Source organism: Camelus dromedarius, chromosome 15 (assembly GCF_036321535.1).
Source record: "Camelus dromedarius isolate mCamDro1 chromosome 15, mCamDro1.pat, whole genome shotgun sequence".
Taxonomy (NCBI): Eukaryota; Metazoa; Chordata; class Mammalia; order Artiodactyla; family Camelidae; genus Camelus; species Camelus dromedarius.
In genome coordinates, this window is record NC_087450.1 from 47726465 (window position 1) to 47742499 (window position 16035).

Sequence of the window (16035 nt, forward strand, 5' to 3'; positions counted from 1 at the left end):
ACTGTGAATACACTAAAAAATAATGGATTGTATACTTTAAAGGGATTAATTTTATAGCACGCTGATTATATCTCAATAAAGCTGTTATTTTAAAAAATATTTAAATACAAGGATAGTTAATAGATTTTTTTTATAGTGGGAGACAAGAAATAATCTGTCAACCACTAAGAGTCTATATAAAAATTATAGGTCATCACTATGATAAAAGAATATGCAGATGTATTGAAATATTTCAGGATAAGGTCAAAATTTAAAAAACATATATACATATATGCACATTATATATGAATCCATGCACAGAAAATGCCAAAATGAAATTCAACAAAAAACTTAATGGCAGGGGGTGGGTATAGCTCAGTGGTAGACTGCATGCTTAGCATGCATGAAGTTATAGGTTAATGGCAGTAATACTTCTGGGTAATGAAATTATAGGTGATTTTCAGGTTCTTAATACTTTAAAAAATTTTCTAGACCAGGTACATATAACACGTAAAATCGTTAAGTATGTAACAGAAACACTACAGGGCAACAGAAGTCACAATTCAAAAACTATAAAGTTATTCAAACATAAGCATTAAATAACTAGGATGTGATGTGGTATTAAGTAACACTTGGTATTAACTAACACTTGGCAAAGTGAATTAGTTTAAGTCAGATTTTGGTTGATCAGAATTCAAATTCCTAACCCTTCAAAGACAGATGTGGCTCTCTTAAGAAAATCTATCCTATGAAAATCTGAATTTATAAAATAAAAAGTATCTGTGAATGCATAGGGATGTGTGAACAATATTAAACAGTAATCTTCCAAATGAAACATATCTAATATCCTTCTGTTCACAAAGATCACTTACCCTTTTTTGATGGAGTTCAGAAACTGCTGACTTGCACCATCAGAATAACTTCTGAAATCATCATTGACTGTGAATCCATTTTTCCATAATTTTATACTTACATCTACCTGCAAAGCAGTAAGAAACAAAATGCATCAAGTTAATAAAAAGTACTAGTAGATTAAAAGTCCTTTGAAAATTTCTTCTATCAGTGTATATTTTATATATCTTTTTTTAAAAAATTGAGATGAGACATACATAACATTGTATTAATTTTAGGTGTACAACATAATGATTTGATACATGTATATATTGCAAAGTGATTACTAGAATAAATTTGGTTAACATCCATTACCACACACAGCTACAAATTTTTAAAAATGTATCATTCTTAAGTATAAACTTCAAACGTAAAATATCAAAAATTATAATGTACATACATAATATGGTTCATAATAAATGTTTTAAAATAAATCATTAATAGTTCTAAGATAACACATTTCCAGAAATATTATGTGTCCTGCCTCACAGGACACTAACTTTTGGTCCAGAACAGACTTCTCAACAGTTAGAGAAGGACTTTGAACAGAAGGGGAAAAAAAACCCCTGAGTGATTAATTAATGGCTTTTCCTTCAAATATAAAATATCAGTGCTACTGTTATCAACAACACTTCATCTCTCAACATCTTGTTGATTAGCTCTTATGAACTACTACTCACTCATTCAATCAAAGTCACTGTATAAATCTAGAAAGGTTCAGAAATACAGTACAATGCAGGGATGCTTCAGGTTGAACACAGAAGGACTAATTACATAACACACTCCATTAAGATGTTAGGGAAAACAATCATAATAATGATAGGATATATTATTAGCCTGCCTACCTAATTTACCTATCTATCTGAGAGACCACTCAGTATGTACCAAACACTGTTTAAAGCATTTTTCCTATATAAATTTATTTAATCCTTCCAAAATCCACACAAAATGGGTATTATTATCCTTTTTATAGATGGGGAAATAGAAACACAGAAGATTAATTAAACTGCTCAATGTCACACAGTCAGTAAGGGTAGAGCCAGAGGCCGGAATCCATATTCTTAACCACTATACTATATTGCCCATTTTTATCTATAACCAAACTGCCAAGACTCACATAGAAGACAGAGAACAAAAGAAATGGGAGAAGAGACATACACATAAAGACACGGAGGAGAGTAGAAGAATTTTAAAAACAAAAATCCAAAAATGATAATTAATGCACATAAGAGAAGATGTTTGAAAGGGAGTAGGGAGGGAATATTCCAAGGAAAAAACCTCTCAGTAAATGAAAATGGAAATTGAATTTAATAAAAAAAAAAGGTCTAGAATCTGAATGTGGAATATGAAACTTAATTATCTTTTTGTATACCTGTTATAATCCTCATGACACTTGTTTTTTAATTCATGCATCATTTTATAACATCACGTATTGATCATATGGAAAATACTGGCTCAGTGATTTATGTGAATCTTCTAGATGTTGATATATTTCATTACATGATATAGATAAAAAAGACATATTTATTAATATGACAATGATCCCATCAGAAAAATCTTTTAAGTTCTGGGAAGCACTCAGGTACATGATGACAGTTTATCAAAATTCTTATTTTCACTTAAAAAAGTCGATAAAATCAAATCATTTGCAATAAATATTGTAAGTTATTTTCCTTGAAGTGCCACTCACTTCATACACATTGAGAAAACGTCTGCTGAATATCCAAGTCTGAATAATCAGTTGTCTATAAATCACTTTCACATAAAAACAGTACACCGTGAAGCAAGTTGTTCATCTTGCATCTAAAGAAACTGTACTTTTCCTTAAGATCCTTACATACATTGCAGAAATGCTTTATGTATAGTTCACATTTTGTCAGACAATATTAGGAAGATGTGTACTGAAGAGCTGGGATTTAATAAGATTTGTAAGTCTTACTGGTTCATCAAGGACATTCTTAATTGAAACCAGTGTTTTTCCCCTCTACAAGTATAAGGAAAGAATGTAGTAATTACTGGTACAGTTTGGTGCTACTGGCCTCCAAAGGGGCCAGTTTAACCTGTCATTGCTTTTGCAGTATCAGTGCAAAGTCAACACAGTGAAAGATATAAATAATATCTATTATTATTAAAACAGTTTTGACCTCTGAAGGTCCGTACTTTGAGAAATACTGGGAGAGAAAAAAGTTATGGACACTTACCTGTTTCTTTTGTTCAGTCGGGGTCAAACATTTGGCACCAACCTTCTGAGCTTCCTCAAAAAGACTGTCAACAAAATATTCACAATTTGTTTGTTGATTATCACTAAGAGGCTGGTGGTCAGATCCTGTTTCACAAACCCTACAAACAAAAAAGAAAACAAGCAGTAGTGGTCACTCACTCTCTAAAAATTTACATAAATTGTTCTAGTTAATGGATCTTGAACTGACATGCTACCTCCATATCCCCAGCTAAGACTTTTCTAAGTTAAGATAGTAGATACGGGGCCTTGGGAAGTCATCAAACCTTTTGGTCTAGAGAGGGTTTTCTCAACTTTAGTCTGTTGACATGTGGAGAAGGATACTTCTTTGTTGTGCAGGCTGTCCTGTACACTGTAGGAAATTTAGCAGCTTTTGCGGCCTTTACCTACTAGATGTCAGAAGCATGCATATCCCCCTACCCCTCAGTGTTATAACAATAAAAAAACACCTCTATACATTGCCAGATGGCCTCTGGCGGGGGAGGCAAAAATCTCACCAGGCTGAAAACGACTTGCCCAGAGTTTAAAAAAAAAAAAAGTGCTCTTTGTAAAGGTCTTAAAATGGCTTCTTTTAAAAGGGGTTACTATGTACTTTTTGGTAACAAAGCACTCTTGAAACTAAAGGTGATAACATGTCAGGAACAGTCATCATAGTTTTACTCCTTTACACATTTCAGAATGAGATTTCCCACTCAAGACTTTCATTTGTAGTGGTTTAATACTCTACTGGGTTTTTCTTTCTTTTTTTTTTTTTAAATTGAGGTATAACTGACATACATTAGTAGGAAGGGTATAGCTCAGTGGTACAGTGCTTGCTTAGCATGCATGTGGTCCTGGGTTCAATACCCAGTACCTCCATTAAAAAAAAAAAAAAGAAAGAAAGAAAGAACAATGGCTATAATTAACTAAACACACTGAATAAAATAAAGATCCATGAATCTAATGATACTCCAAGGGAAAAAATTTAATTGGTGAGCAGGGTACTTTAAAAAAAAAAAAGAGAGAGACATATGTTAGTTTCAGATACATAATAATGATTCAATATTTGTATATATTGCAAAAAGATCACCACACAGTAATTCTGGTTAACAGTTAACATCTATCACCATACATAGTTATATAATTTTTTTCCCTTGTGATGAGAACTTTTTAGATTTACTCTCTTTGCAAATTTTAAACACTCAATTCAGTAACTATAGTTGCCATGATATACAGTACATCCCCATGATTTATTTATTTTATAACTGAAAATTTGTACCTTTTGACTCCCTTCCTCCCTTTTCCCACTTTCACCTACTGTTCTTTGTGTTTATATTTGGTCATATAAGAAATATTACCTAAGATTTTGTCTGATTAAAAGATGGTTCCTGGCTGATCTTTTCTAAAGTCATATAGAAAATTCATAACATACTGAGATATAACTTCTCAGCTTTCATAAATAATAATCAACAATTTTATAGCTCTTACACTTTGTCAGGAACTACAAGGCAGATATTCTTATCCACATTTTACAGATAAGAAAAATGAATCACAAGGTTAAGTTACATGTTAGAGATTACACAGCTAGTAAGTGGCAGAAACAGAATTCAAACCCTGTTTATCTTCCATGTCTACTCTTAACCATGATACTTTATAAAGCCTCTCTTAATAGCTATTATTTGTTGAGCATTTATTAATACATGTTAGGAACTATTCTAAGTATTTTACATATGTTAAGTCATTCAGTCCTCACAATGAACAATGACTGGGTGAGGACTCTTGGAAGCTTGTGCCTGGTTTCCCCTGGACTTTGTCCCACACATTTATTTTTCCCCTTTGATGATCTTGCTTTGTATCCTTTCACTGCAGTAACTCTTAGTCATTAGCAAGACAACATGCTGAATCCTGTGTATCCTGTGAACAAATCATTACACCTGGAGGTGGTCTCAGAATTACAGTATCAGATGTTTATATAAAATAAGTACTCTAGTGAGAAAATAACAAAAATATTTGTTCAGCATAGAAAATGTTTACAAAGTATTTGTAAGTATGAAATAAATGCTTATTTGTTTCCTTAAATGGGCTATGAATGAGTCACCTCATCAAGTACTTAAAACAAAGAGCGTAATTAAAAAATAAATATCTCACCTCAAACAAGTGAGAATAAAGAATTCCATATTAATAATAACCACAGACTTTACATCCACTATTTACTGGGTGCCTGCTATGTGCTAATACTATCCTGAGTGCTTTACATCAGCTATCTAATTCTCACAAAAGCCTTTCAGATGCCTCTATATATCTTCATTTTATAGGTGAGTTATTGAAGCTCAAATAATCTACCTAAATTGCTCAAAGGCCAGAGAGGTAGTACAAGACAGAGATGGAATTCAAATCTAGGTTTATCTGACTCCAAAGCCATTATATTTTACTAAGACTCCAAGACAGTATAACAAAAGAGGCTAACAAAGTAAATAGTTACTTTAATTTCACACTTAAATAACAATGTGAGCAGAGAAAAATTTTACACTTGATATTAATAACAACAACAACAAATAGATTTAGTAACTTCACTAAATTCCATTCAAAGCAGCTATGGTAAAAAAAAAAAACTTTCAAATAATCACTATTAGGTATTTAACAGATAATCATAATGAAAACTTACTTTATCAGTCAGGGAAATGCAGTAAAAATAGACACAGTAACAAAGGCATTAGTAACAAAGAAAATTCGTAACATAACTTACCATTCTTCTTTTATACTTTCAAGATTATCTACTTCTTTCATTCTCTTCTGCCTTACTGTAAAAGTAAGTAAGTAAATAAATAAATAAATAAAAGCTAAAGCCCTTAATATAGTATATATTTTACTAATTTTTTATTGAAGTAGTCAGTTACAATGTGTCAATTTCTGGTGTACAGGACAAAGTATATACATACATATATTCCTTTTCATATTCCTTTTCATTAAAGGTTATTACAAGATATAGAATATAGTTCCCTGTGGTATACAAAAGAAACTTGTTTTTTATCTATTTTTATTCATAATGGCTAATATTTGCAAATCTCAAACTCTCAAATTTTAATATAGTATTCTAAATAAATTCATTCCAATGGATGCATTAATACTCTTTAAACATTAAGTTATTATACAGCCCTAAAGTAGCTTAAAGGGTTCTTAAGAACAAATGATCAGACTCAAAGCTGTCATTTTCATCTATAAAGCAATAATAAAAAGTAAATTTTGGTTTTGGACAATCTTCTGACAGAAGAAAGATTTTATAAAAGTTATGATTAAAAAAATTATAATGTAGCTTTTGGTTTAATAACAAAAAAAGTGAATGAAAGCACTTCACTCAATCTCTAATAGTAACAAAATATCAAATCAATATAAACTCATCCTTACAATTCCCCTGGAAAGCAAACCCACCAGATGTATTTACATGTTGTACAAATATTCATATCTTTTGATCTTGATCTTCCACATTTCTCAAAACTGAAAAGTACAACAAAGTAAGCTATACACATAAGATGTCAACCACAGCTGTTATTTGTTAGCAAGAACTGAAAGTAAAGTAAATGGTCATGGTGTAGCCTTTTGATGGGATAATATGTATCTGTTAAAAATAATTATGATGCAGTTTATGTGGCCAAATATAAAAAGATATCACAAAAGTGAAAATACAGGAAACAAAATTATTCATTAACTAGGAATGCAACAGAATGCATACAAGAAAATAGAGAAGAACAAAGGTGAAAATAATTGTTGGGGGTAATAAAATTACGGATTATTTTCTCTCTTTCCCAAACTTAATGCAACACTGTTTTGCCTCTATAACAAAAATAATGTAAGAAATTAGCAAACAAATCAATGTTTAAAATAGTTCAAGTCATCTGCCCACTGAGAAGTCCTGGAAGCAATGACACACTAGAAGCAATAAGCATACCAAGTGCAGACATCTTGGTTTCTAAGTACAATTTTCCTAAAAAAAAGGAATCATGGCTCCTTAGAGAACAGGCTGATTCCAGGGCTGGGGCACAGAAAGAACAAATGAGTTGGAAATTACTTCTTGCTCCGCAAATGTAAGATGGTACTCAATGAATGATGAAGACATATCAAAAGGATACAGAGGTTGCGATAAAGTCGTGGGAAGTGAGCACAAGAACTGTATGGTATGTCTCAAGGCTGCTGTGGACTCTTCCCCAAACCAGGGGAAGGCAGCGCCCTGCGCCATCTTTGCATAGCTGCCAGCGTGCAGGGCCCTGATTCTAGAAGGTGGGTCCACAGCACCACAAAGGAGTTTAAGATGTCCATGTCCACCAGTGTGTTATCCTTGAATAAAGCATGAGCTTTGGAAGCCCAGACAGGGGCAGTGCCCCTTCACATAGACTCAGGGCTAGCCTGGTGACTGAAGGACTTAAGGTTTGGAATTCTCTTGGGGAAGTTATGTTGGGATGGCTGGGATGCCTACGTAATGGTTCCTGCCACTTCAACAGCAGGCTGTGACATGAAGTGAAGAGCCACGTGCCTTCTACCTGGGTACTATGGATTTTGCTGATACAAAGGATGTCCCATATCTGGTGTTGGAGAGACCTTAAAAACTTCACATCTTTCCTGCATTAACCTGTGTGAGAAGCTGTCAACTTACTGGAGGAGGGGAAACTGCCTAGAAATTTGGGAGCACTTAAATATCAATTAGACAGCCTTTATTTTGTCTTTAGTAAATACTTTATCAAAAGGATTTCAATAAAATATTTTAAAGCCAAAAAAAAAAGAAAAAAAAAAAGACACTGAAGCCACGTAAAGGAGCACCCACTGGATAAACCTGGACCTGGGAAATGGGACATCAAAGTAAATAATGATACTAATGGATTATAACTCACTGAATAAATGACCAAAAACCCATGAGGAGTCCACACTATTAGATCTAAAAAAAATCAGGGAAAGATGGACTTTTAAATAAATTCAACAGTCTTATGGAGTCACCGCTACCAAGATAAATTCCAAATACATCCAAGATTTAAAATTTAAAAATTGAACTTGAGAGTGATGTCAGAAAAATGGCAGAATAGGCAGCTCCAAGCTCCTGTCCCCACAGAAACATTAAAAAACAAGCAGAAACTGTCCAACTTAGTTTGAACCCTGGAAAGTAGTCAAAGGTTTATAGCAATCAAGCAATGATGAATCAAAAAAAAAAAAATACAACTTAAAAATAGCAAGCAAAACAAACCAATCCAAAAATGGGCAAAAGACTTGGAACAGACATTTCTCCAAAGAAAATATATGAAGAGCCAATAAGCATATGAAAAAAGATTCTCAACATCACTATTTACAATGAGATACCACTTTATACACATTTGAATTATTTAATAAAAAAAAAAACAAGTGTTGACAGGGATGTGGGGAAATTAGAACCCTGGTATAATGCTGGTGGGAATGTAAAATGGCACAGCTGTTGTGAAAAAGAATTTGGATGGCTGAGACATTATTTACAACAGCCAAGAGGTGGAAACAATGAAGATGTCTATCAATAAATGAATGTGTAGACAAAATGTATCTACATAAACAGAATATTTAGCCATAAAAAGGAATGAAATTTTGATACATACTACAACATGAATGAACCCTGAAAACATTAAGTGAAAATTATTGCCTAATGTGCACAGGGTTTCTGTTTGGGAAGATGAGAAAGTCTTGGAAATGGATAGTGGTTATGGCTGCACAACACTGTGAATATAATAAACACCACTGAATTGTACAGTAAAAATTGGTTAAAATGGCAAATTTCATGTTTTATATATATACACACATATACATGTATTTTATCACAATAAAAAAACTTAAACAAAGGCAAACTCGCTAATTATTAAAAGAAAACATGGTAAATGTCTCCATAACTGGAAGAGAGGACAACCTTCCTATAACTCAAATCCAGAACCAATAAGGGAAAAGACAGATACATTTAATTATATAAGGGGAAAAAAAATTCAAACTTCTACAAAGTAAACAGATAAATGACAAACAAACCCCAAAAAAGTGAACTGGCATTACAACTAAAACATTAGTATATAAAGAACTGATACAAAGAAAAAGGCCAACAATCAATAAGCAACAAATATGAGCAGACTTCTCAGAAAGAGAAAAGCAAATGGCCTTAAAATATGTGAAAAGATGTCAGTCTCACTTATAATGAGAGAAATGCAATTGAAACTATACTATGATACCCATTTCTCACCAATCAGATTGGCAAAAATTCACAAGTCTTGCAAAACATTTTGTTGCTGAGAGTATGGGGAAACAGCCTTACACATTCTTGGTGGGAATGTAAAATGGTACATCTCCTAGAAAGGGAATTTGGCAATACTTAGGAAAGTTATATATGCATATGACAGAAACTCTCTCCACCAAATTGCAGTCAGGTTCCTCTGAGGCATCTTCTCAAGGAGGTCTGAACTTGGGCTTCCATTTCTGCCTTTGTAGAGCCCAATTTTAGCAAGAATCCTGTTAAGTAGGTTTAGCCAGAATCCCCTCACCCTTGATATCTAACCAAATTCCTCATTGCCCACTATCCCTACAGATGACACTTGATCACCCTGGCCTGCCTTCAGCAAGAACCCTGTAGGTCAGTTTAGCAAGAATGCCTCCTTGCCTTCGAAGTTTCTTAGTAATTTTCCATCCATTGACCCCTACCTTGTTTTTGGCTATAAATCCCTACTTGTTCATGATATATTCAGGGCTGAGTCCAGTTTCACACTGAAGTCTCTTTATCCTTATTGCATAGTTCTTGAGCAGAATCTGGTTTTACTACTTTACTGTCCAGTTCTGTTTTTTATTTTGATGCATATATCCAGAAATCCCAGTATCTAGACAATCTATCCCAATTATATTTTGGCAAAAATATAAAAAGGTGAATGCACAAGATTATTCACTGCAGTATTATTTACAGCATTGACTGTTACAGGAAATCCTACAAAAATCCCAACTGTTCATTAACAGGGATTTGTTGAGCAAACTGGTAAATCCACACAGTGGAATGCAGCAGTAAAAAAAGAATTTTTAATGGTTGCAATCAATAGGATATGCTGTTAAGTGAAAAGAGCAAAATGAAGAAAATCATGTGTAATATACTAGTGTTTATCTAAGAAAGAGGTAGACATGAATATATGTTTGTTTATGTTAGAAAAAAATGAAAAAGTAAACCTTAAAAAATAAAATTAATAAGGTTACCTATAAGCTGATAGTATGATACCTATTTCTCTGATATATTCAGAGAAATCCAGCTTCTACCCTGTGAAGAGGGGAAGGGTAGAAGCTGGATTTCTCTGAATATACCTTGTTTTTTAGATCAACTTTGGACCCATGTAAATACTTATAATACATAAAACATGCTAAGTTTTTAAAAAAGAAATCCTTAAAAACAAAGTTAAGATGAAACAAATTAGTAAAACTGACAATCAAGTTGGTAGGAAAACCACTTGGAGACAAATTATTTAAAGTAATTTTAAAACATAGTAATTTTACTGTATATTCTAGTGGGATGAACCCAAACAGGAAAAATAGTTTCTAGTAATCATACTATCAGCAATAATATATTAGTATTGTTTTAATATATTAGTATTAGTATTATTTTAATGAAACTATGGTATAAAGATGAAGCAGCAGGTCTCAACCAGGAGGCAACTGTGACCCTCAGAAGACATTTGGGAACAGCTTGGAGGAAATTCTGGTTGTCACAACTGGGGTGGAGGATGCTGCTAGTATCTAGTAGATGAGGTCAGGGAAGCAAAGGACAGCCCCCACAAGAAAGTATTGCCCAAAATGTCAATAGTGCTGAAGCCGAAAAACCTTGAGATAAAGAAGTAATTATGATCTGTCCCCCAAAACCAAGATTTTCTTCAGAGTAAGAGTTAGAGATAGAAACATAAAAATCAAAGAAACCAAGTTAAAATTCTGTAATCCTAAATTTTATTTTATTTTTTAAATTTTTTGAGGGAGGAGGTAATTAGGTTTTATTTATTTTATTAATGGAGGTACTGGGGATTGAACCCAGGACCTTGTGCATGCTATGCACGCACTCTGCCACTGAACTATACCTCCGCTCCAATCCTAAATTTTCAATTGGAAACATCAGTATGAACTTATGCTATTGAGAAAATACATAGTAGCTCTGTCCAATGAAAGGCCAAAAAGTAATAAGAACACCTAGTACCTCAATTTGTTGTCTCCAAATACCATTTCCCACCAAAAGGAATCAAAGTTTCTTAGAGAAATGGATGACTCCAGGTCTGGGCCAGGAAATGTGTACTTATGCCTTGTATTGACATCTTGGATTAGTGTGAAAACGATTCAGGAGTCAATCTGAAAAGTCTCAAAAAAGGAAAAACAACTATGTGAATTGAAATACATCAAATACAAGCTCATACTGATACTCATTAAAACAAACTCAATTCACTGGTCATCTTTCCAGAGAAAACTAGCAAATAAGAGAAAGAATCAAGTATGCATCCTGCCTTTCCTATATGAACCCAGAGTAAGAGTTAAGAATTTCCACGTTCTGGGTTCTCTTGATTGCATCCCTGTGATGTCATCTGTTCATGTTCCTCTGTGCCCTATATTTCCTGTAATCTAATGGTTAGATCTAGAGGCTTGAATGGAGTTAGATTCACATTTTTGGAAAGAATTCTTCACACTTGGTTTGGGCTTTCATGCTGAGGCATGTATTTATGTCTGGTTTCTTTTCGTGATGCTAGCAGCCATTGATATCATTGCCTAGATCAGTTTGCATTAGGGATTGCAAATTGGGAATACTCTAATTCTGTAATCCTTTATTTAACTGAATTCATTTGCAAATTCATTCCCAATTTGCAATCCCTAATGCAAACTGATCTAGGCAATGATATCAATGGCTGCTAGCATCACGAAAAGAAACCAGACATAAATACATGCCTCAGCATGAAAGCCCAAACCAAGTGTGAAGAATTCTTTCCAAAAATGTGAATCTAACTCCATTCAAGCCTCTAGATCTAACCATTAGATTACAGGAAATATAGGGCACAGAGGAACATGAACAGATGACATCACAGGGATGCAATCAAGAGAACCCAGAACGTGGAAATTCTTCAAGAGAAATGTTCCATATTCTTCAACATATATATTACCAGGGAGAAAAAATAAGTAGATATATATAATCTTTTAAAATATTCAAGAGATATATCAACAAATTAAAATATATGGGCCATATTTAGATTATCATTTAAAAAAACTGGGAAAAAAGCTATGAAAGAATCAGGAACATGTGAACACTGACTAGATATTTAATGATATGTTGAGTGATTGTTAATTTTAAAGATGCGACAATGGGATTGTAGTTATAATCTTTTAAAGTACTTATTTTAGCTACATACTGAAATATCTAGATGAAATTCCATAACTAGAATTTGCTTAAAAATAATCAAGTCTAGTGGGGAGTGGAGGGACTAAATAAAAAACAAAATGGCTTTGACTTGATAATTACTGAACCTGGGTAATAGTATACATGAGAGTTTATTATTCTCTACATTTTCATGTTTGAAATTTTTCATAATAAAAATTGAGATAAAAAAGCGATCCTAAAAACATACACATGTAGAGTCCTACAATGTCATTTCATTACCGTCTTAATAGCCAGTACTTTTGCTCTAGTAGTAAACTGCTCAGTAATCCAAGAATGGCAGTACTTCCAAAGATTTGTATCCTCAGTGAAAAATGTGCTTCTTACTCCCCAAATTACAAATGTGAAGTGATGAAAAGTACTATGAACTCATACTTAAAGAGACAAACATGAGAAGTAGATTTATCCTGTTTAGGACAAAGATAAATTTGTAAAAGAGACAACCAAAAGAGCTCCATAAGACGTTTGACTCATGGCTTGAAGGCAATGTGGGCACAGAGAGAAATTCTAGCAGTGCATAGATGTGGTATGTGAAGTCAAACACAGACAATAGTTATAAACTGTCTATTGTACAATTAAAGTTATCAGCTGTCTAGAGGGGAGAGGATAGCTCAAATGGTAAAGAGCATGCTTAGCATGCATGAGGTCCTGGGTTCAAACCTCAGTACCTCTTCTAAACAATAAATAAGCCTAATCACCTTCCCCCAGGGAAAAAAAACAACATTAAAGTTACCAGCTGTCAAAACTGAAGTTAGGAAAAATCAGGTCTGTTCTATAGAACCTGGAATGTCTGGTTATTTAAGGAAAACATAAACAAACTGATTATGGAGATAAAGGAAAAAAAAATCCAGACTTTTTAATGTTTTAAAATTAAGTAAGTTTTAAAAAATTCAGAGTGCAATGTTTTAGTAAATGTATGTAGTTATAATTCATGACTAGACTTTTAAAAGTGACCCAAAACCAGATTATAATTATTTCTTATATGTGCTTAAAAAACAAATAGTTAAGAAAATGTTACTGTTAGGTCACAATAGGTTGTTTATGATAATGAAGGACCCAGAGTCTACTCTATAGATTTGAAACTAAAGCAAAACACTTTACTGAAAAGAAGACATAATCAAGCTAGACATTTCCACAAAGCATTAAAAATATTTCAATTCTCAGATAGACCTATATCAAATACAGAAAATATCAAATATAGAAAATATTGAATGTTTCTTAAATTTGTATATAAAAAGCAAATACCTCTATTTAAAAATCTAAGTGTTATCTAATTACCCCCCAAAATAAAAATGAATAAATAAATAAAAATGTAAGTTTTAGGTATACTTAAATAGAGGGTAGCCCTGCTTAGTAATAGCCACTGAAGACCCACCAGACCCATTCCAAAGCAGTGAGAGCCAGAAAATGGGTACTATGAGCAGTAGCATACTGCTCCCATTAAGGTCTCCAAGGTATCTGGAGGTGAATTTAATCGGGGTAACTGAGGCTTCAGCAGCAGCCTTTCACCAGATAACATCAGTCAAAATGATCTTAGATCCTGACTTCCATTCCAGTTTCCCACTGCTAATGGAACTGGGCTCATAACCACAGTCAATTTGGCTGGAGCGCTGATTTCCACTTAGCCTCTGTTTCGCTAGGAATGAAAGCAGGATAGTGGAGTCAGCTCTGGAAAATACCATTGAAAACTGTTTTAAATGCCTCTATTGTTTTCATTATGAACTGAATATAAACTGATAGTGAATGTTTTTCTTAGCCTTTTCATAACAAAATTGTGAGCAATTCTGAGAGGCAAGGGGAAACTGAAAGGAAGGCAAAAGGAAGAAATGCAATGAGGCAGAGGAGTGAGTACCCAACATAAAGGGCACCTGCAATGGCACCCCCAACAAGAGCTTCATGCTCTACCTTTTAGCTAGAGGGTAAGGGAAGAGTCACTAAAGCCACAGTATCCAAGGGGATGGCATCCAACCATCAATGCAAACTGGATGGCTCTATTGTCTCAAGCAGGCATTTTGTATTTCTAACTCTTAATGTATCACTCTTCAAAATTATTCCCTAGACTTAAAAATGAAAACAGGCCATTATTTCATCCAAAGAATTTTAGTCAATATTTATTAAATGTAAGGCACTGGATTAGGCATTAGATTTACAAAGTAAGAAATCATATAAGCGGGAAGATATTTTTTATAATCTCTAAAATGTATATCATCTTAAATGGGTTATGTGACTAAATAAGCTATATACTGTAAAAACACAGCCATTAACAATGACTTAAATGTAAAATACAGCATTGTCAATGTTCTTTTGAGCTTGCAACTGTTTATTACTTTTAATAGACAAACATAATTATACCATCTCTGGGCCAAGGATGAATCTGAGGTCTAAAAGGAAAAAAATAGTGTATACTTTTATTTATGGCATGGGAAAAATTGACCTAAAACCATTAAAAGGGTGTGAGAAGGAAAAGCGGGTAAGCATAAGAGAGCTAAAACAGTTATCTATCCTGATAGCAATATCTATCCTGATAGCAATGTAATGTTCAAGATCAGTAACTCAAAATATATACACTGTTTAGAAATATGGCTATAAATTACAGAAGAAATAGCTATGAGTTCAAAGTAGTTGTCTTTAGGGAAAGGAAGTGGGAGCATTTTGAGTTTTAAGTCTTCTAACACTACGTATTTGTCTTTTAAACTATGTGAATATATTACTCTGATGAAGAATTTTAAAAAACAGAAAACAAACTCAAAACATATTTAGAAAGCCAGAATTTCATGGTTTTTCTCCTAAGACTTTGTCCTTCAAATCTTATTTCCAAAACTAGTTGCTTCACTTAAAAAAACTGCATTCCTTTCAAACATATACAAAAGAATAGAAAAAAATATAAACAGCCACTTCAACCATTCAGATTTCAAAAGTTTCTATTTTGACTTGTTTCCTTCTTTTATACTTAAGGAAAGCATTATACACTTAAGTATTGTTTCATTTAAAAATACTTATTACATGGTATGTCTTAAACATGTGCATCTTAGTGCACATTAATTATACCTAAATAAAGTTGCTTAATATATTAAAATGTATATTTATTCAGCACACACTATATACTATATATACTATTTATCTATATATACTATATATACTACTCTAGGTGCTTGGGATACGTACTGAACAAAACAGACAAAAATCCCAGCCCTTCTGGACATTACATTCTGGTAGTGCTGTTTGCTTTTCACTTGACAGCTTTCCAACAGTATTTTCAACTACTCTAAAATAATCCCTTAGTTTAGATATGATCTTAACTGTCTCATAAACATAACATATTCATTTCATTTCTTTGTCCACATTGTCACCATCCTTCTAGGCATCTGAACCTTAGTGATCCTTTAAGTCCCAGCTCAAGATGTACTGTAAAGTTGAAGTATTAAATTCCTATTAATATTCCTCTCCTAAAGCATTTAGATTTTTGGCATTTAAATCATACTGTCTGATATTATTTACTATTGTTTCTTTTAGTTCT

General features: G+C 33.1%; 1 protein-coding gene across 2 annotated transcripts in view; it reads right to left on the minus strand.

The window, feature by feature from the left end:
- Positions 1–16035, minus strand: part of UBXN2A (UBX domain protein 2A) — a 30850-nt gene that overhangs the window by 10229 nt on the left and 4586 nt on the right. Inside the window, exons 2-5 of one of the 2 annotated variants that reach the window (XM_064494701.1) lie at positions 11298–11455; positions 5835–5889; positions 3072–3210; positions 852–958 (exon numbers count right to left, since the gene is read on the minus strand). In XM_064494701.1, coding sequence (XP_064350771.1) covers positions 852–958; positions 3072–3210; positions 5835–5875 — 287 coding nt within the window. In that variant the 5' untranslated portion in view covers positions 5876–5889; positions 11298–11455. The remainder of the gene's footprint in view (positions 1–851; positions 959–3071; positions 3211–5834; positions 5890–11297; positions 11456–16035) is intronic. The other variant, XM_064494702.1, reaches the window with a different exon arrangement.